A 24,578-nucleotide genomic window follows, 5' to 3' on the forward strand; every position below is an offset into this window, starting at 1 on the left:
AGAAAGTAAACGGCTTTGATCGGTCACATCTGAAAAACCATCAGGTTGTTTAGACAACAACAACATGCTTCTTTCAGCTTGTTTCAGTCTCTCGGAGCATCGGATCTTTGGGTCAATCCGTGCCATTCATCACCTTCTAGGGAGCATCTGGACAGTTTCCAACATTTAGGGATTCTGTGGTTGAGTCTCGTGACTCCAGTGACAGCATGGAATATCAGCAGAAGATCAAGACGTTGTTGCCCAAAAGAAGAACTTATAAAATCACCAGCAAAGAGTGATCCAGATACTCTCTGAGAAACACGGCTTCAAATGGGGTTAAAATCAAGTTAATTGGATGAGTTGGGTTATTTGTGAAATTAAATACAAACTGTCCTTGCACATTACACTCATGTCATAGCGTTATACCCAAAAGCAACGGAATAAATCCCAAACTGTCTATATTTATCCAATACCTGAGGCCAAGCCATCCTTTAAGAGATGATATTAAGATACACGTGATGTCTTCTTGATATCTCTGAATCAATCCCAATATAAAGTTTGCTTGTCTAAATAAACTAGGGTTACCATGTCAGGGCTGCAAAGAGATTTCATCTGTTTTCGGTATCTTGTTCCTGATAAATCATTCTCATTCATATTTTGTAATAGCAACAACAATAGCACTTAGACTTATATTTATTTATTTTTATTTATTTATTTTAATTCCATTTATATCCCGCCCTTCTCCTAAGACTCAGGGCGGCTTACAAGCTTAGCAGTAGCCTTCATTCTATGTATATGCCTGCTTATTAGGGCTTTCACACACACACACACACCCCAAGCGGCATTATTACAAAGTCAGCTTAATTGCCCCCAACAATCTGGGTCCTCATTTTACATCTGACAGTGGCTACACAATATTACTGACTCAACCACACAAATGCTAAGAGACCTAATTAAGGATTAACACATTCTGTGAACTCGCTCAACATGGTTTATTCCAATCAGTCTCCCAACAAGTTCTCCACACTCCACTGCTGCTTCAAACTGTTTTAACTGTAGAGGTCAGTGATCAAAACCTATGCTCCACAGAGGACAATCGGCTCAGCTCAGCCAGCTCAGCCTTTCTGCCCTTGTTGTAGGCTAAGATGGCTAATTCTGATGTGAAGTCTCTGGGTGATTTGCTGTCTTCATTATAGCTGTTGTAATCTGAAAACCTCAGCATTGGAAGTTTGGGTGAATTTTGCATCTTATCTGAGTTGGATATTTTCTAAAATAGCTGCCATGATTTATGGGCTAATTACCATGAGCAGCAAATCCGGCCACATTATGGTTTCTTGGAATGTAGTGCATTCAAGCAGAGCGTGGATGAACGGGAAGCAATGATGGTTTGCAAGACTACAAAGCCAAACGTGTGTGCGTTCTATTGACGTAAACTGCACTTAATTTCCTTTATTTTGCTTTATTTTTAAAATAATGGATGGAATTGTTGAGATTGTTAGTGCCGAAGAAGCTGCTGATGTCTTGAAAAACTAGCCTGGCTTTAAGGACTTAATTGAAACATACTGAGACGCCAAGTGTTGTGGTTCTCAGGGATTACAATTTGCACCTGGATAGGAAAAAAAGATGGCAATGAATGAAACATCTTTACTGGACACCCGAAAGGTGACAATAGCACCCTCTTGAACCGACCACCTATGTTTGTTCCTGAAGAAATAAAAGTAGATGGAGACACATATCGCCCCGATCAGTCATGCAAAGCTCATAAAAAGGCAAAAACGTACCAGGGTGTTATTCTACAACATCCCCTCAGTGAAGTCAAATGTCACACAGATATGCAATGAAGAGGGGGAAACGAAGACAAGGGTTTCATGACAATCAGTGATTTATTGGAGATTCATCACCTGGGAATATATTGCATGTCCAAGGATTAGGAAGCCAATGGTTCACCAGGGAACTTGTCGACCCAACCAGTCCACAAAGGTCCCATTATCCTTCTCAGAAAGCACGGAAAGCACACTCATGATGCCTTCTGTGCTCTCCTCCACTGTTAGATCTGCCTGGAACAAAAAAGAAACTCATCAGCACAACCCAACGTCCTATAATGGCATGTGGGATCAACCTTGGGAGACAGGAGGAAGAACCAGAGACTGGTCAATGGTCAGGGAAGAGGCAGCTGAACCTGCAGAAGTAGTGTCGACGTGGCAACATCTCAGAAAGCACCTTCCCTTTCTTCTTGGACTGTAAAGGTCCTTTAGCCTTGCAGGATTCTGTTAATATAACCTTCTAATAAAACAGGGCTAGCACTGCTAGATGTGGTTTCTGTCTGGATTACCTTAATCTTGCAAGTCTGAAGGTATCTCTCTCCTCTCTTGTCTTTATAGGTGACTATACAAATGGTGGTGACTACATGAAGGTAACAAAGGATAAGTACAGACAAAAGCCTGTCCCATCCTTTCAAGGTGTGTGTGTGCGTGTGTGTGCGTGCGTGCGTGTCTGTCTGTCTGTCTGTCTGTCTGTCTGCATTTAAGTACTTCTGATGTTTCCAAAGCTCTACTGTATGATTTTGGCCTCAGGGTAAGATTTGCCTATTCAAGTTTTCTGAACATAGGAAAATTCTTTAAGTAGCTCAAACTGGCAGAGAGTCTATGAAAGGAAGTTGGGAAGAGATTAGACCAATTTCTTGGGAAGGAAAGTTTGCTTAGAATCTATTCAGTTGGCATCGTTAAGGGTGCCAGACCTCCATCATCTTTGCATGTAACACAAATTGCTAATTCAACCTGTGCGATGATCGGGATTTGCCTAACAGTCAAGGAGCATTTATGTGTCTGCTTCAGTGTATTGTCCTAATTACTACAATAGTAAACAAAATGCTAAAAACACAAATAATCGGAACACCCAAACTATCAGGGGCTCATCATTAGGTCATTGATGCATGTCTGAATAGGTTGTCCTTTTCCCAGGTTAAAGTACTTACATCTTTGTATTTCGTCTTCACCCAGCCAGGATGGATGCAGACAGACAGGATCCCGTGATGGGGATACTCAAGTGATTGGCATCTGGTGAGCATGTTTAAAGCAGCCTGTTGGGGACAAGCAACAAAGATGAGCAGGGAACGGACTGAAGAGATGATAGAAGGAAAAAATACGGTCAACTAATACAAGATATTAGGCGTGTCAGTCAGGAAATGGAAGAAGTAGGAAGCCGTTCAGAATTTCTCTAAGCAGCTCCCCGTGATTCCAAAGGTAATGCAAATCGCAAAGAGAAATTTCAGAGTGGCAAGAGTTTTATTTATTTATTTAAATCTTTTTTTAAAAAAAAAAATTTGGGTAAGACACTAACACAATGCCCAGCTCCCTACAAAGGACCCTATAATTATAACTCTATACTTATAATTAACAACATAATTATTAAATTTTCTGGATCCTTCTTAAACCTGGGGTATGTTTACAGTTCAAATGCAGAGTCTAAATTCTGGTACCCTCAATCTCTGTGAAAGTCTTCAAACTTTGCCCAAACGTATTTAGGGTTTTGGGATCGTGGTGGTTTGACTATATGGCTAACAGCTTGGCTGGGAATTTCTGAGAGGGGAAAATGGCTCCCAGTCTCTGCCCAGATTACCCAAAGAAACTTTGATTCCATGTTTTCCTTTTACAAGTAGGACTCGTTCTCCCTTTATAGCAAACTTCACGACGATTCTAATTGAAAAGTGCTGTTAACTTTTCTAATCATTTGTTGAGTTACACATACACATACAATGACGGAAAACAGTACTCAATTATGTATGCAAATGAACAAATAGACACCCATTCAACATAGTTTTTTTTTCTTAATGTCAGTCTTTCCTATTAGATCTGTGTATTCACAAATGAGATCTCAAAAAGAATTGGGTCTTCATGTGTGGAGTTTTGGGGAAGAAGAGATATATTCTCTAAGACTGCAAGATCGATATAGAGCAACGCTGCGCCAGTTAAAACCCTTGCAACACAATTTGTAGGATGGCAAGAATGAACAGGTGAAAACCCTTCTTGTTATGATCCACCCTCTGCTCTATCTCACAGATGGATAATAAAGGCATGTTTATTCCCCAGGTAGTACATACAGGTTCAATCATCTCTGCAAAGACTCTTCCTTCTGGTCATTAGGTTTTGTCTGCATGCAGGAACTTTCATAAAGGCACCACATTACTGCCCCTTACCTTACTGCAACGATAGCCAATTCCTTTCCACTTATCCCAAAGAAGCATCACTTCCATTGATCCTGCAGAACTGGAGGTATTGATAATGGCCGCCTTGCTGCAGCTCAGCCCTTCCTGTGGACTTCTCCGGGCTGCCTTCTTCAGCAGGGGCAGAAAGGCCTTTCAAGAAAGGAAGGAAAAGAAAAGAAAAGAAAAGAAAGAATGGGTTGCAGTTAGAGCTAGGGAAAGGGATTGCGGGATGGCAGCATCATTTATCGGAAGGTCTTACATTGGCTCCAGATGATCTTTAGGGAACTGTGACCCCATCCTAGCTCAGATATGGTGAACCTATGCCACAGGACACGCCATGACATTTGGGGTGACACACCAGCATTCACCAACATTCAACAACAACTATTCTTGAAAGCATAGCCCATTCTCATTTGATTTTTGGAGGCTAAAAGGCCACACGAGAATGGAGCGTACTCTGATGTGCTGACTACAGACCACCTGAAGATCGTACAAGAGAGCAGTGTTTCCATATGGCCTTCGGGCCCTCGAAAAATATCATGTGAGAATGGAGCGTGCTTTTGTGTGGTTTGTGGAGGATGCAGAGTCTATTGAAGAACATTCTGCAAAACCACATCAAGAAGCACCTTGCACAAGCTGCAGGGGCCTGTCAATAGAAAGAGAACGTGGTCTGATGGTAAGTGGTAGATTCTGGAGATCACACACAATTCTATGCTTTTCCTGGCAGTTTCCTGTGGATTGAAATGAATCCCTCATAACTTTTGAAGACATGACACTATCTCCATTTCATTTCTCTGTGGAGTCTTCAGAGTGTCTAACTCTGAAGGGATCTAGTTTATTCTGACCACAAACTGACTCACAAACAACTAACAACAGTTCTTCTGACCCAACCCACTGCAAAAGAGACAGTGTAATCGCAAACCCACAGTTGTTACAACCTGCATCCGAACCAGTGCACATTTTCTACTTGCGATGACTTCAGTTACATAGAAATTAATTGCTCAGTATTTTAATCTTATTTAATAAATCAGACTTGTTTGCCTGTAAGGATGGTTCCGAAAACTTAAAAGTTAACAAACCTGACTCATTTGCAGAGGGCCAATGGTGTTGGTGGAATATATTGTCATCATATTCTTGCCATTTTCTGTTTCAAGATCATTGAACAACCTAGTGACAGCATTGTTGACTAGGAGGGTCAGGCCACCTTCTCCAACACACTTTTCCACTTCTTTCAGAGCTGCCTGGATGCTCTCAAGTTTAGTGACATCTGTGGAACAATAACATTACTTGTAAGGCAGCCAGCATGCCATTTCACAATTGCTAGGGAGGAATTTCCTTCAAACTTCAGAAGATTTGTGTATTCATCCTTGCAACCAGCCATCTTGGTAGCTACCGGGCCCCAATAGTTGAGGCATGGATCAGTCAGCAGCAAACCCAGACTGATATTGTCTAAATATAAGAACTTTAAGATCACACACCCAATCACTCTTAAAAAACTGGGCTCCAAGCAGAATTGAAACAAAAACAGTTAGCTCGTCTTGATTAGTGAGATCAAAGATCAATTGTGACACATATATTTGCACATCATACTCAGGTCATAACTTTATACTCAAAACCAACTGAATTATCTCACAACTTACTTTATCTATCCAATACCCTAGACCAAAGTATCATATTGCAGTAGAGATTGTGAGATCTCTGAACCCATCCTGATATAAAGTTTGGGGCTATCCTATCAGGGTTGCAAAAAGACTTCATTACTTTTCTCTCTTTTGTTCCTGACATGTCATTCTCATTGGGGGGTTTTTGTAGCCCAGAGCTTCTAGCTCTAATTCATTCTGCTAACTGACAAACTACCCAACTGGTGTCATTCAACTTACCAGCCAAACCCCTAAAAAAACACCGACAGTAACTAAACCCTAAAAACAAAGCAGTCATTAGTTGGGTTCACCACCCAACTAGTGATTCTGCAAGTCATGTTAGTTCCAAGAATGGCTTCTAGCTTGACACTTTACACATTTGTGCAGTGCAAAATGTATCCTATTTGTACCGGTTCCTTGAAACTTACCTAACTGCAACACCACAAGATTCGGATGTTTGCAAGCCAACTCTTTCACCTCCTAGAGGAAAAAAAAAGATTATAGGTTTTTTTGTAAGGTAACACCCACAACGACGTCCAAGAAGCTGGTAATAATTTGAGCTGGATTTCAAAGAGGACAATGTCAAAAGGAAGAGGAAACAGGAAAAGTATGCAATTCCTTTCTCACTAGATGGCAGCCATACAATATTACTAGCTGAACAAAACCAAACCTTAATGAAATAAAACTTGTAATTATATATCAGGAGCAAGTAACAAGCTGAGCAAGATTCTAAAAAGAATAATATCAAAAAGAGGACCAACCAGGAAAAGTAGGCCGTGTCTTTTTCATTAAATGGCAGCTGGGCAATATTACAGCTCCAATGAAAGAAATGGTAACAAACCACTTTGAGACTTAACATAATGTGTGAATCCATTCAGTACGGATAGAGCCCCCAACCGACAGTCCACATTCCACTGCTACCTCTGATTTTCTTAATTGGAACAGTGAGTTATCAAATCCGGTGCTGCTGAGGGCAATCTGCCCAGCTTGCTCACCTCTGTCGTTCCAACCATCACTACAGGATAAGATAGTCAATTGTGATGTAATTGCATGTTTTTCAAGATCACATCTTCTTCCGTCTTTCATCTGGAAGCTTAGTTAGCGTAGATGGTGCTCTCAATTCTTTTCTCCCCAACAACAACCTTGGGGAGCAAGTAGGCGTGGGGATAGTCATGAGGCCCCCAATCATCTGTGAGCATCATGGCCAACTGAGGACTTGAACCAAGGTCATTTCAATCTCCATTCAACACAATAACTATTGTCTTGCTAGATTAGGTGATTCTTACCTTGGTTTTTTCTCCCTCCAGGTCAAGGGTTGTAGCAAAGACCCATTTGGGAGGACAGGGGAGCTCCAGAAACCTCTTCACAAGACCCAGACCAATCCCCCGATCGGATCCCGTCACCAGGACGCTGAAAACGCAGAAATGCAGTGACTTTGCCATCTCTCCGGGAGCTGCAGCTTTTGGTTCCTACCTGCTTGGAACCTTTCCTTCAAATCTCTCTCTCCTTTCATTGAAGGGACTATCATAAGGAATACGACACACCCACTTTTAGATCTTTTGAAAAACCTTAATAGCCTGTTTTCCACAGCAGCATCACTTCTTTTAATCAAAAGAGTAATCAGCATAGTAAGAGAGGAAAGATATACTAGGAGATATGGGAGTATAGCCAGCTGCACCAACAGGCTGAAAAACAGCTTTTATCCGTGGGCTGTTAGGCTTTTGAACGGGATATAATTTTATAAACTTTATGCATGTTTGACTTGCGAGGCCGGTGTGTTGTGCAATTAGCTCACATGGTGTAATAAGATGGAGGTTTGTTGTCACTGTGAGTTGGGGGGTGGGAGCACGAAGGGAGGCTCAGCTAATCTCAATGTATACATGGTTGTACTTTGACAATAAAGGTTCATTCATTCGTTCATTCATTCATTCACTACCTAAGATATTTTTGCTCCCACCCACAGCATCAACATACCTTACATGACTTGTTTTGTAATACTGAAGAGGTAAGAGGGAACATGAGTTTGTTTATAGCTGTTGAAAAGAAGGTTGAAAGTTGCTTATTTTTTATTCTTGTTTCTTTAATGATCTTTATGTTCTTTTATTTGCTTTTCTTTCTCTACTTTTGCATATACATATACATATACATATACATATACATATACATATACATATACATATACATATACATATACATATACATATACATATACATATACATATACATATACATATACATATACATATATATATAAAGCCCTAATAAGCAGGCATATACATAGAATGAAGGCTACTGCTAAGCTTGTAAGCCGCCCTGAGTCTTCGGAGAAGGGCGGGATATAAATGGAATTAAAATTAAAAAATAAATAAATAAATAAATAAAAATAAAAAATATACATATACATATACATATACATATATATAAAAGGTAAAGGTAAAGGTTCCCCCGCACATGCGTGCTAGTCGTTTCCAACTCTAGGGGCCGGTGCTCATCTCCATTTCAAAGCCGAAGAGCCAGCGCTTGTCCGAGGACGTCTCCGTGGTCATGTGGCTGGCATGACTAGACACCAAAGGCACACGGAACGCTGTTACCTTCCCACCGTAGTGGTCCCTATTTTTCTACTTGCATTTTTACGTGCTTTCGCGGCAACAGAGTGAGTGCCTGTTATTCGTCCCAGCTTCTGCCAACCTAGCAGTTCGAAAGCATGTAAAAATGCAAGTAGAAAAATAGGGACCACTAGTCTAGTCATGCCAGCCACATGACCACGGAGACGTCCTCGGACAAGTGCTGGCTCTTTGGCTTTGAAACGGAGATGAGCACCAGCCCCTAGAGTCGGAAACGACTAGCACGCACGTGTGGGGGAACCTTTACCTTTACTATATCTATATCTATATCTATATCTATATCTATATCTATATCTATATCTATATCTATATCTATATCTATATCTATATCTATATCTATATCTATATCTATATCTATATCTATATATCTATATATCTATATCTATATCTAATCTATATCTATATCATCTATATCTATATCTATATCTATATCTATATCTATCTATATATATATACACACACACACATATATATATGTAAAAAAAAAATTGGCTTGCTAACAAAGAATAAAGGGAGACCGATATGATCGTTTCAAACTTATTTGTTCTCATCAGTCAGCTATACCCTTCTGAGATTCAAACCTGGGCCGACTGCATCTTAAGCAGTTGTTTTAACTCCTAGGCCACAGGCTCTCTCTCTCTCTTTGTTAGCTGAGAAGCAAGGGAGATATGTGTTAAATGTTTGTTAAGCATTCAGAAGATTGAGCTGCCACTGCTGTGGCTACTGCCTGTAGATGGCCTTGGGCTAGGCTGAAACAGGAAATAAGATTTGTCCCGTGTCTGGGACCAAGCAAGTGTATTCTGAATACTTAACAAACATTTAACATATATAATGAACATATATAATGTATTTAACATATTCGGAGAAGGGCGGGATATAAATGGAATTAAAATAAAATAAAAACTAAATATATATATATATATATATATATATATATATATATATATATATATATATATATATATATATATATATATATATATATATATATATATATATATATATATATATATATATATATATATATATATATATATATATATATATATATATATATATATGAATACACACACACATACAGAGGATAGAATATTATATACTGTATGTATGTGTGTGGATTTGCATATGTGCGTTTATAGGCTTATGTTTAAAGAATATGTTCTGAAAAAAGTATTTGAAACTAACAGATTGTGTTATAGGCTTGACATGACATATGAGGCTTATTTCCTCTTCCTCTCACATTGCATATGAGACATGAAGAATATTGGTTAATTTTTAAAAAAAAACTTCTAAAAGAGAAAACAAAATCAAGATTTTCATGACATTCAGTGATTTGTTTATTTATTGCTTCTCACTTTATTTATGAGTCAACGACATGAAGGTGAGACTGATGGATCACCAGGGAAGATGATGACCCAAAAAATCCAGAAAGGTCCCGTTGTCCTCTTCACAGAGCTTGGACAGCACCGTCATGATGCCTCGCGTGCTCTCTTCCATGCTGATTTCCGGCTGCCACAAAAAAGGACCTCGTAAGGTTTCGAGAATCAGTCCTGGCCAACCCAGAACTCTCACTGAAGCAGATCAGCAGAAGGCAGTTGGGCTTCCTGACCATAAATATTTAACTCTAATATAGGGAAGGATTTGTATTTAAACTGGCCAATCTCATTTGGGCTTATAAAAAGTACGGTATGCAAGCACATCCTCTGTGATGGGTTACAAAGCATCATGTAAATCCCTAAGTTTGGGCTAGCTGAGCTAATCATGGATGAGCAGGCCTTGCAAGTTGCAGACACTTAGTCAATAAAATTGCTTTTAATATTTGCAAAGTGGAACTCTTATTATTTGCTTTAGTATGCAAACCTTCCCCTGTTCTGATTTCCAAAACAAACGGTCAATCCTGCTTTGAATCTCGGGTACCTCATGGACCGAGTCCTTATCATTTTGTATATAAGCACAAAAGACTGCTCTGCAACTGGGGAGAATCACCAGTAGAAGAGATCCAGACACGAAAAGGTAAGATTTAGTAGATTTCTTTTTAAGAGGAAATGGATTTTAACTTTTATAGGGGAAGGTGGTTCAAAATAATAATAATAATAATAATAATAATAATAATAATAATAATAATAATAATAATAATAATAATAATAATAATAATAATAATAATAATAATAATAATAATATTATGATGATGATGATGATGATGATGATGATGATGATGATGATGATGATGATATTGGAAGGGACCTTGGAGGTCATCTAGTCCAACTCCTTGCTCAGGCAGGAAACCCTATACCATTTCAGACAAATGGCTATGCAGTCTCTTCTTAAAAACTGGAGGCAGGTTGTTCCACTGGTTAGTTGTTCTAACTGTCAAGAAGTTTCTCCTTAGTTCTAGGTTGCTTCTCTCCTTGATTAGTTTCCATAGAATAGCTTGACTCCCTCTTCTTTGGGGCAGCCCTTGAGATAGTGGAACACTGCTATCATGTCACCCCTTGTCCTTCTCTTCATTAAACTAGACATAACCAATTCCAGCAACCGTTCCTTACATCTTTTGGCTTCCAGTTCCCTAATCAACTTTGTTGCTCTTTTGGTTCTGTTAAAGGTTCTGTTCCTTCACTGTCTTTGCACCTAATTCGGTGTTTTGATTCAAACTGCAGCGTAACTTTAACAGAAGTATTTGAGGTATCTATTGTTACACTAGCACATTATTTTGTCACACAAAGCACTAAAAACCCAAATAATAGGAATCTTTTCGGGAACTCATCATTAAGTCATTCAAATGTGAGGGGTCCTTGGTGCTCTCTGAGCTGCTTGGTTTCTGGCAGACATTTCATTATCCAAACTAGGTAACATCATCAGTGTACCGGTGTTGCCTAGTTTGGGTAATGTAATGTCTGCAAGAAAAGAAGCAAGCCCAGAGAGCACCAAGGACCCTCATTTCAACCTTGAACTACAAATATTCTCCTTGATCATTCCTATATCTTTGAAAATGTGCATCTATGTTGATTCATAGATAGCAGAATGGATATGAATGTGTTATGTCTTTTCTCATGTCATAAGGGATCCTTGGTGCTCTCTGAGCTTGGTTGTGTTCTTGTAGAGGTTGCATTATTCAAACTAGGTAATATCGTCAATGGTAGTCATCAGTGCTAAGGAACATCATCACTAGCTCTCAGGATGTTACCTAGTTTGGGTAATGACATGTCTGCACGAAAACAACCAAGCACAGAGCCCTCAAGTCAACCCTGAGCTTCAAATATTGTCCTGTATTGGTTTCCCAGGTCAAAAAACTTACAATTGGGTTGTTAGTAGTTTTGACTGATCCGGGATGGATGGCAACACTCATAATGCCGTCAGCTGGATACTCAAGAGACTGGCACTTGGTAAGCATATTTAGAGCAGCCTACAAGAGTAAGGGGAAACAAGAACCATGAGGAAAAAATGCATTGAAGGAAAAAAAGGAAGGATAAAGTGTTGATAAACAGTATATATAGGATGCTGTAGATTAAATGTTACATGGGGCTGGAAAGGCACACCAGCAATGAACTGAAAAATTGAGATCACACAAGGGAACAAATGTGTATCTTAATTATTCCGGATCTCATGCAAGTGAAAATGTGTGTCAAGGTCTGCTTAATAATCTGTTTAATTATGGGTAAAAAGAATAACTTTTTTTTAAATAAATGTATATTAGTTTAAGAGGGATATGTATTTTAAGTAGTATATTATTCTTATTCTTATTTCTCTTTTTTTCTCTCTTCTTTTTTCTGTCTTTCTTCTTACTTTTTAAGACATTTGAAATGTAAAAGTGTTGGGATGGCCTGTATGAGGAAAATAGATTTAAATACTTAAATGCAATTAACCTTGAGAAAGTCTTAACCAGTAAGAATGTTTTGAACATTGTAGGGAAAACAAAATAAGAATTGTAAACAGGATTTAGGACGAGGCAACCAAGATGACCAGACAGAAAAGAAGCATGAAATTGATGTGATTATTATTTGTAGAAATTTTAGAAAAATCTTTATATTTAATTGTTACCTATCAAACTAATAAGAATTGTATCAATTCAAGGTTGGCAAAGAGAATATTATTGGAAGAAGAGAAAATTGAGCAAAGCTATTATGTGGACTTTGGAATATAGAAACTGATTGTTAGTGATTGCATTGCAAATACAAGCCCAGACAACAACACACTGTTTACCAAGATTTCCCCCCCCTAAGAAATAATGTGATGCTGATGCTGATGCTGATGCTGATGCTGATGCTGATGATAATAATAATAATAATAATAATAATAATAATAATAATAATAATAATAATAATAATAATAATAATAATAATAATAAGTCACAAGGCAGCCAACACTGACAAGTTCCAGCTTGTGTGTTGAGTACCAAACAAACGATGAGTGCTGGGACAAAATGTTCACATCAAAATACGAGTACCAAATTTGATGAGTCTCAAAGCAGTTGAGTACCAAGCTACCAATGTAGCTGCTTTTTACAAATAAGAAGCATTTGTACCACCCCAAGGCAAACTTTCCCACTGGTATTGTTTTGTTTTTGTTTGTTCCTGATGAGTTGTTGACTTTTATACAATAATTGAAAATGGTAACATTTCGGTAGTACAAAAATGTACAAAAACAACCTGTTCAAGTTACCTTTTTCTTTTCTTAATCTCAGTCCTTACATTAGAGGTAAATCATTCTCAAAAATAAATGAAATCTCTTTTTTTTCAAGAATCCTTTCCCACTGAATTTGGACAAAGTTCTTGTGAGGAAGAGCCCAAAAGTGGAAGTGAGCATTTTCATACAAGACATCTGCACCGAAATTGGGAAAACTGCTTGTGGAAAGGCACAGATGACAGCAGGAAATCTTTACTGCTGAACCAGACAGTGTGGCATCTCAGCAATTGATTAATATGCCTACTTAGGGACACACAAGCAAAAGCAAATGCATTCATGCATAAAAAAGGAGGTCCCAATATCTGCAGGCAGATCCACATAGAAAACTCACTAGGTACCTTAGCACAGCGGTATCCAATTACATGAGCTTGGTCCCAAGAAGCCATAAGTTCAATTGAGCCTGCAATGCTGGACATGTTAATAACAGCCGCCTTGCTGCTGCTCAGCCCTTGACATGGGCTTCTCCGGGCTGCCTTCTTCAGCAGGGGTAGGAATGCCTTGTAGAGAGAAGGAAAGAGAGAAGGAGCTGCAGTCATGTCTAGAGAAAGGAACTGTGCAATGGCAGAGCAAGGTCTTCTGGCGCCTTCTGCAAGGGGACTTTCATAGAGTCATGCAGGCCTCACCACTCTCACGATCACTGTTCTAACACTCTTTTGAGGGCTGCCCTTAATTTAATTTAATTTAATTATGGGACTTGTATGCCACCCTATCTCCCGAAGGACCCAGGGCAGCTAACAACAATAAAACAACAATAAAAACAATGAATACAAATATTAAAAGAGATTAAATTTTTACAAAGCCCCACTAAAAACCAATAAAAATTAAAACAAAATTAAAACCCCCGTCGTCAGTCCAGGTCGGCCAGTTGGAAAAGGTATGTCTTTAGGTCGCGATGAAAGGACCGGAGATCTGAGGCCGTCCGAAGTTCTCAGGGAAGCTGATTCCAAAGGGCAGGCGCCCCGACAGAGAAGGTCCTCCCCCTGGGGGTCGCCAGCTGACACTGTCTAGCTGACGGCACCCTGAGGAGACCCTCTCTGTGTGAATGCACAGGGCGGAGGGAAGTCGTTCCTGGCAGCAGACGGTCCTATAAATATCCCGGGCCTAAGCCATGTAGGGCTTTATAGGTAAGAACCAGCACCTTGAACCTCACCCAGAGGGCAACTGGCAACCAATACAGCCCATGCAGGAGGGGTGTAATATGGGAGTATCGGGATGCTCCCACAACCCATGCAGCCGCATTCTGCACCAGCTGAAGCCTCCGGGTGGTCTTTAAGGGCAGCCCCATGTAGAGAGCATTGCAGTAATCTGTACGGGAGGTAACAAGTGCATGAGTGACCGTACGTAAGCCCTTCAAGAGGGCTCCAGAGCTCCAGCTGATGCAGAGTCTGGATGGCCTCCAAAATGGATCTATGGACAGCATACGGTATATCCAAGAGTATACAACGCCAAATTTGGCTGTGATGCAGACAATCCACCTATTCTGCACTTCTTTGTACTTGCCTTCTAAGCCACATTCTTTTCAAATGTCTCAAAAAAGGAGAGATGGAAGATAGGGGCGTATTTGTCAAAGGGAGGATGGTCTCATAAGAAGTGGGCGTTTCAGTGCACAAAGGGATCACCTCCATTAAACTCAGCTGGCACCAAAGCTCTGAGCTCTGGAGAATCATGAATTAGTCACTTGCAGATTTGCTGCACCTCAGGTGACATTCCAAGATGTTACTGTTTCTGTGCAGATTCTCTCATCGTCCAACTCTGAGAAATGGTGTGTGATTTTGACCACAAAATGTCTCACTGAAGGGGATCAGCGGTCTAACTCTAGGTGGTTTTCTACAGTCACAATATTCCCCCCAAAAGGAAGAGCTACCCCAATGTTTTAGCCTGTTCCCAAACTAATATACTGTATAGTTTCTTGTTGTTAGCTGCGAAGTCGTGTCCGACCCATCGCGACCCTATGGACAATGATCCTCCAGGCCTTCCTGTCCTCTACCATCTTCTGGAGTCCATTTAAGCTCACGCCTACTGCTTCAGTGACTCCATCCAGCCACCTCACTCTCTGTCATCCCCTTCTTCTCTTGCCCTCCATCTTTCCCAGCATTGGGCTCTTCTCCAGTGAGTCCTTCCTTCTCATGAGGTGGCCAAAGGATTTGAGTTTTAGCTTCAGGATCTGGCCTTTTAAAGAGCAGTCAGGGTTGATCTCCTCTAGGACTGACCGGTTTGATCGCCTTGCAGTCCAAGGGACTCGCAGGAGTCTTCTCCAGCACCACAGTTCAAAGGCCTCAATTCTTTGCTGCTCAGCCTTTTTTATGGTCCAACTTTCACTGCCATACATTGCAACTGGGAAGACCATAGCCTTGACTATATGCACTTTTGTTGACAGGGTGATGTCTCTGCTATTTAGTGTGCTGTCTAGATTTGCTATGGCTTTCCTCCTAAGGAGCAAGTGTCTTTTAATTTCTTGGCTACAGTCCCCATCTGCAGTAATCTTGGAGCCCAGGAAAATAAAATCTGTCACTACCTCAATTTCTTCCCCATCTATTTGCCAGGAATTGAGAGGGCCGGATGCCATGATCTTGGTTTTCTTAATGTTTAGTTTCAACCCAAGTTTTGCACTCTCCTTCTTCACTCGCAACAAGAGGCTCTTTAGTTCCTCTTCACTTTCTGCCATTAGAGTGGTATCATCTGCATATTTAATTTAATTTAATAATTTGATTTCTATACCGCCCTTCTCCCGAAGGACTCAGGGCGGTGAACAGGGCAATACACAATAAAAATCGAATACAAAAATTAAAAAGCCATTAAACATCATGCCCATAAAATCAATACATATTAAAATTTAAAACTAATTTTAAAAACCCAACCCCATCCCGTCAGACCAGGCCAGCTTATTCAAAAAAGAATGTTTTGAGATCGCGCCGGAAGGAGCGAAGGTCGGGGGCCATCCGGAGCTCAACCGGTAAGCGGTTCCAGAGGTCTGGCGCGCCCACAGAGAACGCTCTCCCCCTGGGGGTCACCAATCGGCATTCTTTGATCGGCGGCACCCTGAGGAGGCCCTCTCTGTGGGAGCGCACTGGACGGAGGGAAGTTGACGCTGGCCGCAGGTGTTGCCGTAGGTAATCCGGACCCATGCCATGAAGGGCTTTGTAAGTCATAACTAACACCTTGAACCTCACCCGGAGAGCAACCGGTAGCCAATGCAGCTCGCGGAGCAAAGGTGTAACATGGAAGTATCGGGAAACTCTCAAGACAACTCGCGCGGCTGCATTCTGCACAAGTTGGAGTCTCCGGGTGGACCTCAAGGGCAGCCCCATGTAGAGAGCATTACAGTAGTCTAGACGAGAGGTCACGAGCGCATGAGTGACTGTGCGCAAGGCATCCCGGTCTAGATATATCCATAGATATCAAAGGTACGTGGTTTTTCTTCAATTGGATCTCTTTGGGAGCTCCTATATCTTACCATGTTTAATGCATGCTCCGGAGAAAACACTTCTAACATGTGGAGGTATCTAAGTTAAACACTTTTGTCTCTATGAAGCTGATTCAGGTTCAACCAGCCACTTCATGTGAACCCAACCAGGGATGTTAAGGGGTTCTGTTAGTTCCAAGAATATCTAAGAATGTAGTATGAAATTTACTCCCAGTTTCACATGGCTCTTGAAACTTACCTAACTGCAAGACCACCAGATTCGAGTGTTTGCAAGCCAACTCTCTTACCTCCTGGAGGAAAAGGTCATAGGTTTTTTTCTCTGAGTTAAAATTCACACAGTACGAACAAGATGCAGATAATGCTTTGAGCTGGATGTCAAAGAGTGCAATTTCAACAGGAAGAGGAAACAGTAAAGATGTGCAATATTTTTTACTTCATTAGATGGCAGCTGTGCAATATTCCTGACTGAACAACAACAAAAAAAGCCTCAAGAAACCACATTAATGCAATATGGGATCCTTCTTCATTCAATGTAACCCAATCAGATATAACTGTAAAAAAGCTTCAACATCTGACTACTGATTCAAAGCTTTTGATAAGTGGAGAAATCACTAACCAAACCTTTATCACAGAGGACCCTTTGCTCAGCAAATGCCACTGCTGAAGATTAAGAGAGCTACCGTAATTAATGTTAGAAGCCATTTTATTATTATTTTTTTGTTTCAGTGTAGGTGTAAATCTTGAATGGTTCAGAGGGGGGCAGAGCCAAGATGGTGGAGAGGCAGCAAAGGCTGTAAAGAGCTCCTCCAAAAGTAAAAGTTTTATTTTATTTTACTTTATTTTTATTTTAACTTTTTAACCTCTTTTAATATTGTATTTCTAACCTATCCCTTTTTAATTTTTTAAACCCATTTTTAAACCATTTTAACCTTTTAAACCATAGTTTTAAACTTATTTTTAAACCTGTTTTAACAAACCTGAATGGGGAAAAGAAGGAAGAGACAGCACTCTGCAGCAGAAAGTTTATCCAAGCCTTTGAAGCAGCAGAAAATGGAAGATTATATTGCAAACAGACAGTCTGCTCCAGTAAGTAACTCATTTGCAGGCACCTTATCAGATAAATTTAATTTATGTGACTCATTGGAGTGGGACTCACAAACCGAACTGGAGCGCAGACAGCGTGTGGAGTTGCCCTCCTCCCTCTCGGAGAATGGCTCCCCTCCTTGGAACCCGGCAACAGCCTTTTTTGCACAGGAGGGAGATGTAACAAATTTGAAGGGGGAAAATGTGACAGACTTCCTCTCTAGACAATGTTTACTTACAGCTCAAACTGTAAACTCAATATATAATCTCTTGTCAATTGTCATGGATAAGGTTGATTGTCTGAAAGAGTCTTTTGCAGAGTTTGTTAGGAGCCACCCAAATACTGTAGAAGGACTTGGGAGGATAATCATGGACAGGCATGGGATGGCTAACTCAGAAAATGAAACTAGAGAAAGACCTTGTTTTCCTCCCAAAAACTTGAACACCCACAGAGAAAACACTCAATCAGGCAAAGGCCTAAGAGATGACCAATATAACTACAGTCTGCAAACTAACCAGGTTACTTTGCAAATTTATGACAAGAGAGTAAATAGAGGGCGTTGGAGCAATAGAGAAGCTATTAGGCTGTCCCTGAGCCAGCTGCTCCGCTGTGAATTCACTCTGATAGATCTACTACATGCAGAGTGGCTGCCAGCAAGAACACAATGTATGAGAATTCTCCTATCGTTCAAGCAGCCCACAATTCCCTCCATGCTCTTCAGAATGAAGCCCTTTCTGAGCATCTTCTCAATATTTCCAATAAGGGTCTTTTGCTCAGAAAAAGTGTGCCCACTCCTGAAACAGCGTCACCAAGAGGGAACTGTCGCTTTAAATCTAGGCTGCAACGGCCCTCACACTACTAAGCCTGAGGCTGCTGCAACTGAACTGACCCTGAGAAAGCAAAGAAGCAATATACGAACTGTGTTACCCACAGCTGCAGGAACTGCTGAGGATGTGCCAGAGGAAATGTTGATTGACCTATTCAGTGCATTGCCAGAACCTGAGCAAGTTAACATCATTCAAAGATTGGATGACCTAAAAGAGGCACTGACAACAACTCAATCTACAGCAAAGCCTCTATTTAATTTGGCTCCACTAACCACGCAACCTTGTGACAAGATATTTAATCAACAATCTGCCTTTACCTCAACAGAAAAAAAGTGTTGTCACACAGGCTGAGAGTGGGGTAACTGCACTGACTGACCCAGCCTCTGAGAAACAACCGAAAGACAAAGGGCTTCATCACACAGTGCCCCCTAAGCTGACAAACACTAAGGACATAATCCAGCTTCCATCCTCATTTGATTTAGAAGTTCCCACAACATCTTTCTAGAAGATGAACCCTCAGCCATGCCCCTCCAAAAATGGACATAAATCTACATTTATAGACTTAAGCCAGAGTACCTGCCCATTGGAAAAAAATCATTCTTGGAGCAAGAGCAGAGGCACACTGGCAACTGAGATATAGAGGAGCAACAACAAGTTCTGCAACCCATGAGGAGAAACATCGAACCTCACAACAACTGTGTTTATATGGGAAGCTTAGATATCAACCCAGCTCCAATGTCAAGTTGACATCTGGCATTTTTACCATCTAGCCAATCAACCAAGCCAGACCACCTTGCCTCTGAGAACCCCATACAGCTGATGACCTGGAACATAGCTGGCTGGAAAGGGATGGTTGATAGTGGACTAATGACCTTTCTCTCTAGATTTGACGTAATAGCCTTTCAAGAAACCTGGCTAACCGAAGTGGATGAACCAGTACAACTGCCAGGCTTTCAGGGATGGGCCTCCCCAGCCCTAAAAACAAAGAACAGTCATGTCTGCAGTCTGCAGTCATGTCCAGAGAAAGGAACTGTGCAATGGCAGGGAAAGGTCTTCAGGCGCCTTCTGCAAGGGGACTTTCACAGAGTCATCCAGACCTGACCACACCCAGGAAAAGTGCTGTGTTCCAACACTCCCTAAAAAAACCCCACACCCCTAACGTTTCCACCTGCTCCCAAATCAATGTATGTAGAGATGGAGGTCAAGAATATGAAGGGACGTGCGCAGCAAACTGCCTGCCTCAGTATCTCACATGTCTCTGAGCTCATTCCAATTAGCCTTGCCAAGGACTGCCAGGAGCCAGCTAGATAAGGAAGACTCTGCCCTGGCTTGGATAATTCGGATGTTCTCTAAGATTGACTAGGGATTACACCAATAAACAATGCTTTTGCTGTGCGTAGTGTTAGCAAAGTGCTTCTTGAGTTATCAGGAACCTACACAGGCAAAAGCGTACTGAGAATAGTAAGAGTCACACAGTAACCACACAGATACACTGAGTTGTGATAAACAGAAAAATACTTTACTATTAGGTGTAAAAACAAAAACACAATCCGAATAAACAGTCCAGGTCATACACGAATAACAAGAGATAAGCAACAGCAACAGTCCAGGGAGTATCCAAAATAAAATGTCTTCTTACCGGTCTGAAGGTCAAGTACACAGTTCCTAAGGTTTAACACAGTAGTAAGCCAAAAAGCAAAAACAATGAGAGCAAAGAGAGAGAAGCCACGTTCCTAGCTGCCTCTTATGGCCATTGAAAAAACTTACACACCCATTGGCCAATTAGCACCTTAAGGTTATAACATCATGGTTTATATATTTCCAACCCAACCAGGTAGGCTATAACCATATGCCTAACACGTAGTTTCCTGCTTGTTAAACTGTATAAATACAATAAACTCTGTGTAGGCAGACAGACATATTTGGGACACCCTGCGTTGACTGGTCTCTGAATCCCACAAATGTACAATTTCTACTTCAGTGTTTTCAGCATTACACTATTACCGTACTCCCAAATTATACTGAATTAAGCTGCTCAATCTTTTTTCTTTAATTAAAGCAGTCTTCCTTGCATCAAAAGGTCTTTTGTTCACAAAACAAACCTGACTCATTTGTAGTGGGCCAATGGTATTGACAGAATAAACTCTCATCATATCTTTGGCATTTTCTGTTTGCAGATCGTTGAAGGTCCCAGTGCCAGCATTGTTGTACAGGATGGTCAGCCCACCTTCTCCAACACATTTCTCCACTTCTTTCAGCGCGGCCTGGATGCTTTCAAGTTTAGTAACATCTAAGGAAAAACAATGTTGTTGAAACATCAGCAACATGAAGTTCCAGAATTGTAAGCTAAGAGCCTCCTGAAACCACAGGTTTCTGTGTTTGTTCATGCAACTAACCACCTGCAAAGTTCAAAGCAAGAACCTTTGTGATTATCAAGTTGATCTAGTCTCTCTGCTCTGAACTGATTCCCACCTAGGGCTAAAGTTAGATGGCGTTTACACATTATACCTAAGTCATGGCTGGGTAACCAAAATGTATTGCATAAACACACAACTGACTCTGTTTCTGCAATGCTGAAACCCAGACCAAGTCAGTTGACCAATTGAGCCAATTGCATTGAGATGGGCAGCTGTAGAAATTGAATAAAATAATTAAAATACAAAGATACACATGAGGTCTTCCTGATAACTCTGCGAACCAATGTGAAGTTTGCCTGCTAAAATAATCTGGGGCAATCTGTCAGGCTGTAAAGAAATGCCATCAGTTTACTGAGTCTTTAGTTTGCAGTTCAGTTCTGGGAGTTAGTTCCACAGCTGATGATTTTGAAAAGCATCGCTATTTAGAGTCTCCTTCCCTTCTCAAAGTGGAAAGATGCAGAGGTTACCTTACGGAGCCCATGCAGGGAGCTTTATCTGACAGCCCACCTCCTGAACGGGGGAGCAGTTTGTCTAGCCCAACTCAAAGAAACCACAGTGAACCAAACCACAACCCATCACTAACAACTGAGTTTATTAACCATTTGATCATATCAACAGTATATATTTGATTCTTTCAACACCAAAGCTGCAGAGTCTTTCTTCCAATGGAACACCTAGAACCACAGATACGTCCCAGGATACCTCGTTGTTCGAAACGTTCTCTGGAAGAAGCTGTTGTAACATGTGAAGGCATGTAAGTTAACTTCTTTTCTTTCTGGGAAATTGACTTTCGTGAACCCAACCAATGATGTTACACCTTTGGTTAGCTGTGAGAATTACTTTGAATTTTGTTGCTCTGGATATTCCAGTTGTACCAAATTTGCCCCATTTTCACACGGGTCTTGAAACTCACCTAATTGCAAGACCACTAGATTCGGACATTTGCAAGCCAACTCTCTTAGCTCCTGCATGGAAAAAAAGATCATAGATTTTTCTGTGGGTTAAAATTCAGAGATAATGATACAGTATAAGCAGGAATGATGTGTGATTTCTGTTGCATTAGATGTCAGCTGGGCAATATTCTTGTCCGAACGAAACAATGTATGGAGCCATATTAAAGCTTAACACATCATGACATTCTAGACCAAGATATTGCTTCCCAAAAAAACTTTCCACACTCTGCTGCAGATTCAAACATTTTAAAGTGGAAATCTTTACTATATGCGGATAGCCTGTCCAGCAACTGCCATTGCTGAAGACTAACATAGCAAATTAAGGTAGGAAGCTATTTTTTTCTTTTTTGTTTGTTTGTTTCAATACAGGTGTAAATCTGGATAAATGTCTCAGCCATGGAATCCTCACTCAGTGGGCACATCTGAATTCTGAGACTTATCTTGTAGAATAGCTGACAATTTTTATCTGGCCAGTTAAGGCTAAAACAGCTTATTAGTGGGAAGCAAATTAATCTAGTCACATTTTGTTTTCTAGGAATACACTGCATGAAGCAGATAATTTAGGGGGTAGAAGTAAAGATGACTTGCAAGGAGTAATTAATTTTATTGATATGAATTATTTTGCTTGCTATTTTCCTCTACTTATTCCATTCCTCTGCTTTGAATGGCATTGCTTTTTAAAAATATTTTTGGCTGAATATAAGAAGAAACAACGTATACTATAGAGAAGAAAAAGAACCAGGATTATACAGTTAAAAAGATTAATACGTAATAACTAAAGTCAATAGAATTTAAGGAACAGGAAAAAAGAAAAGGGGATCTCTATACTGTTTAACTAGAATGAACTCAATTTTCATTTTACTTAGCATTGCTTGCTGCAAAAGGAAAGAATATGATTGGTGTGTATATGTAGATGAGTCAGAATATTCCTGGAGTGCTCAAAATGCAAGCTTGACATTTAGCCTCAGTTCAATATTTTAACCACTATTTACCACCTCATCCTTTGTTATCTTATTCTTACCTTGGTTTTTTCTCCCTCCAGGTCAAGGGTTGTAGCAAAGACCCATTTGGGTGGGCAGGGCAGCTCCAGAAACCTCTTCACCAGACCCAGACCGATCCCTCGATCGGATCCCGTCACCAGGACGCTGAAAACAGAGAAGTCGTCTGCCTTTGCCATCTCTTCAGCACCTGCAGCTTCTGCTTCCAACCTGCTCAAATGTTGGTTTCAAGTGCGTCTTCTCACAATTGGAAATAACATTATAATGAACGGACAACACCCACCTTTAGATCGTCTGAGAAACTTCCTTTATAATTAAATTTGTTTGCTGCCAACTCCCAGCGAGTCTGGCTTTCACACCCCAACTATTTTAGTTATTATAGAAAGCAACAATCAGGATGGAAGGAAAATAAGCTACTGTTCTACAGAACATACACACGATTTACTTGCACGCATACCTGCAATATACTTTGCAGGATACTCCTGTTTCTGAATTCATCACTGGAAAAAGGGTAGAATGGCATGCCTTGCCTTAAACGTCGTTCTTCACGTCACACTCAGTTTATATCCAGTGGTTGGGGCAGACCCTTTTTCATGGCTTTCCCCTCTTCTATGGGAAAGGGTCGCCAAGGAGCTGGCTTACCTTTGAATCTGTTCCTTCTGAAATATTTGTCACACTGTCAACGTACAAATCTTCCACCTTATTTTGTACAGTCTGAGAAGTTAGGAATGTTCCTCCTTTAGTTTCTTTCTCTGCCTATTACAGCTTTGTCCTCCCTTACCGGATCTTTCCCAACATTATGATACGGACAATGATGGAGAAATACTGGATTGCCCACTAGAGAAGAATAGATTGTGAAAATGGCAGAACTGGAAGAAATGACACCACCGATCTATTTGGACTACCTTTATAAGAGGACAATCTTACAAGCAGAAACAATAGGCGATTTCTGCTTTGTTAGTTGTGCAATATGTCTGCCTGAACCAAACCAAACTTAAGAAACCATATTAAGGCTTAATGCAACTTAGGATCCTAGTCTGTTAAACTTAACCCCAACCGTGTATTGCTTCCCCCAAAACCCTACACACTCTACTGCTGATTCAAAGCTTTTTAAGTCTGAGTGATTGCAGTCTGTCCATCAACTACCTTTATGGAAGACTAAGAGAACCCCTCACTATAAGATTAAATCTGTCCATCTACACCATGGATGAAGATAAACAAAGCTAATTAATATAGGAAGTCATTTCGTTAGTCTTTGGTTTCAATACTGGTGCAAACCTAGGTGAATGGCTCACCACTGTTCCCTCTTTTGAGAGAACAGGCAGATTTGGAATTCTGAGTGTTACCTTGTAAAAACCTGCTAATGTTTATCTGGTCAATTAGGACCAAAACAGCCCATTGGTGGAAGCAAATTGATCTACTCACATTTTGATTTCTAGGAATACAGTGCTCGTAGCTGGGTATTTGTGCGGTGCTAGCAAAGGGGAGCTTGCAAGGACAAAACAATCAAGTAGAGTTGTCACGAATGTTTGTGATGTGAATTAGATTTTGTTATATTTTCTTTTCATTGTCACACTTATCTCTTTCATTATGCCTTATAGTAATTTAGTTTGCTTCCTACTTTCCTCTGCTTATTCTATTCCTGTGCTTTGAATGGCACTTTCTAAAAATATTTTGGCTGAATATGAGAGAAAAGAAAGCATCTTGTCCAAAATGGGGGGGAAAAGCAACAGTGATTATACAGT

The 24,578-nt window shown here is 40.5% G+C and overlaps 2 protein-coding genes across 3 annotated transcripts in view; both read right to left on the reverse strand.

Moving 5' to 3' along the window:
* Window positions 1–24,578, reverse strand: part of LOC308672614 (uncharacterized protein) — a 61,042-nt gene that overhangs the window by 9,738 nt on the left and 26,726 nt on the right. Inside the window, exons 2-7 of the mRNA XM_081335662.1 lie at window positions 7,110–7,329; window positions 6,252–6,303; window positions 5,263–5,450; window positions 4,175–4,333; window positions 2,954–3,058; window positions 1,927–2,036 (exon numbers count right to left, since the gene is read on the reverse strand). Of these exons, the coding sequence (XP_081191788.1) occupies window positions 1,927–2,036; window positions 2,954–3,058; window positions 4,175–4,333; window positions 5,263–5,450; window positions 6,252–6,303; window positions 7,110–7,265 (770 nt within the window). The 5' untranslated portion in view covers window positions 7,266–7,329. The remainder of the gene's footprint in view (window positions 1–1,926; window positions 2,037–2,953; window positions 3,059–4,174; window positions 4,334–5,262; window positions 5,451–6,251; window positions 6,304–7,109; window positions 7,330–24,578) is intronic.
* Window positions 9,776–23,042, reverse strand: LOC308672819 (C-signal-like). Of its 2 annotated transcripts, XM_081336024.1 has the most exons (6): window positions 22,857–23,042; window positions 21,796–21,847; window positions 20,568–20,755; window positions 13,469–13,627; window positions 11,743–11,850; window positions 9,776–9,956 (listed from the first exon to the last, which is right to left on the reverse strand). In XM_081336024.1, exons 1-6 carry the CDS (start codon window positions 23,010–23,012, stop codon window positions 9,843–9,845), a joined length of 777 nt encoding a protein of 258 aa, XP_081192150.1. In that variant the 5' UTR covers window positions 23,013–23,042; the 3' UTR covers window positions 9,776–9,842. The 2 variants fall into 2 exon arrangements, with proteins under 2 accessions (XP_081192150.1, XP_081192151.1); XM_081336025.1 differs by lacking the exon at window positions 11,743–11,850 and having other exon boundaries at window positions 22,857–23,037.

Source organism: Vipera berus (genome assembly GCF_964194415.1).
Source record: "Vipera berus genome assembly, chromosome: 10".
NCBI classification, from domain to species: Eukaryota; Metazoa; Chordata; class Lepidosauria; order Squamata; family Viperidae; genus Vipera; species Vipera berus.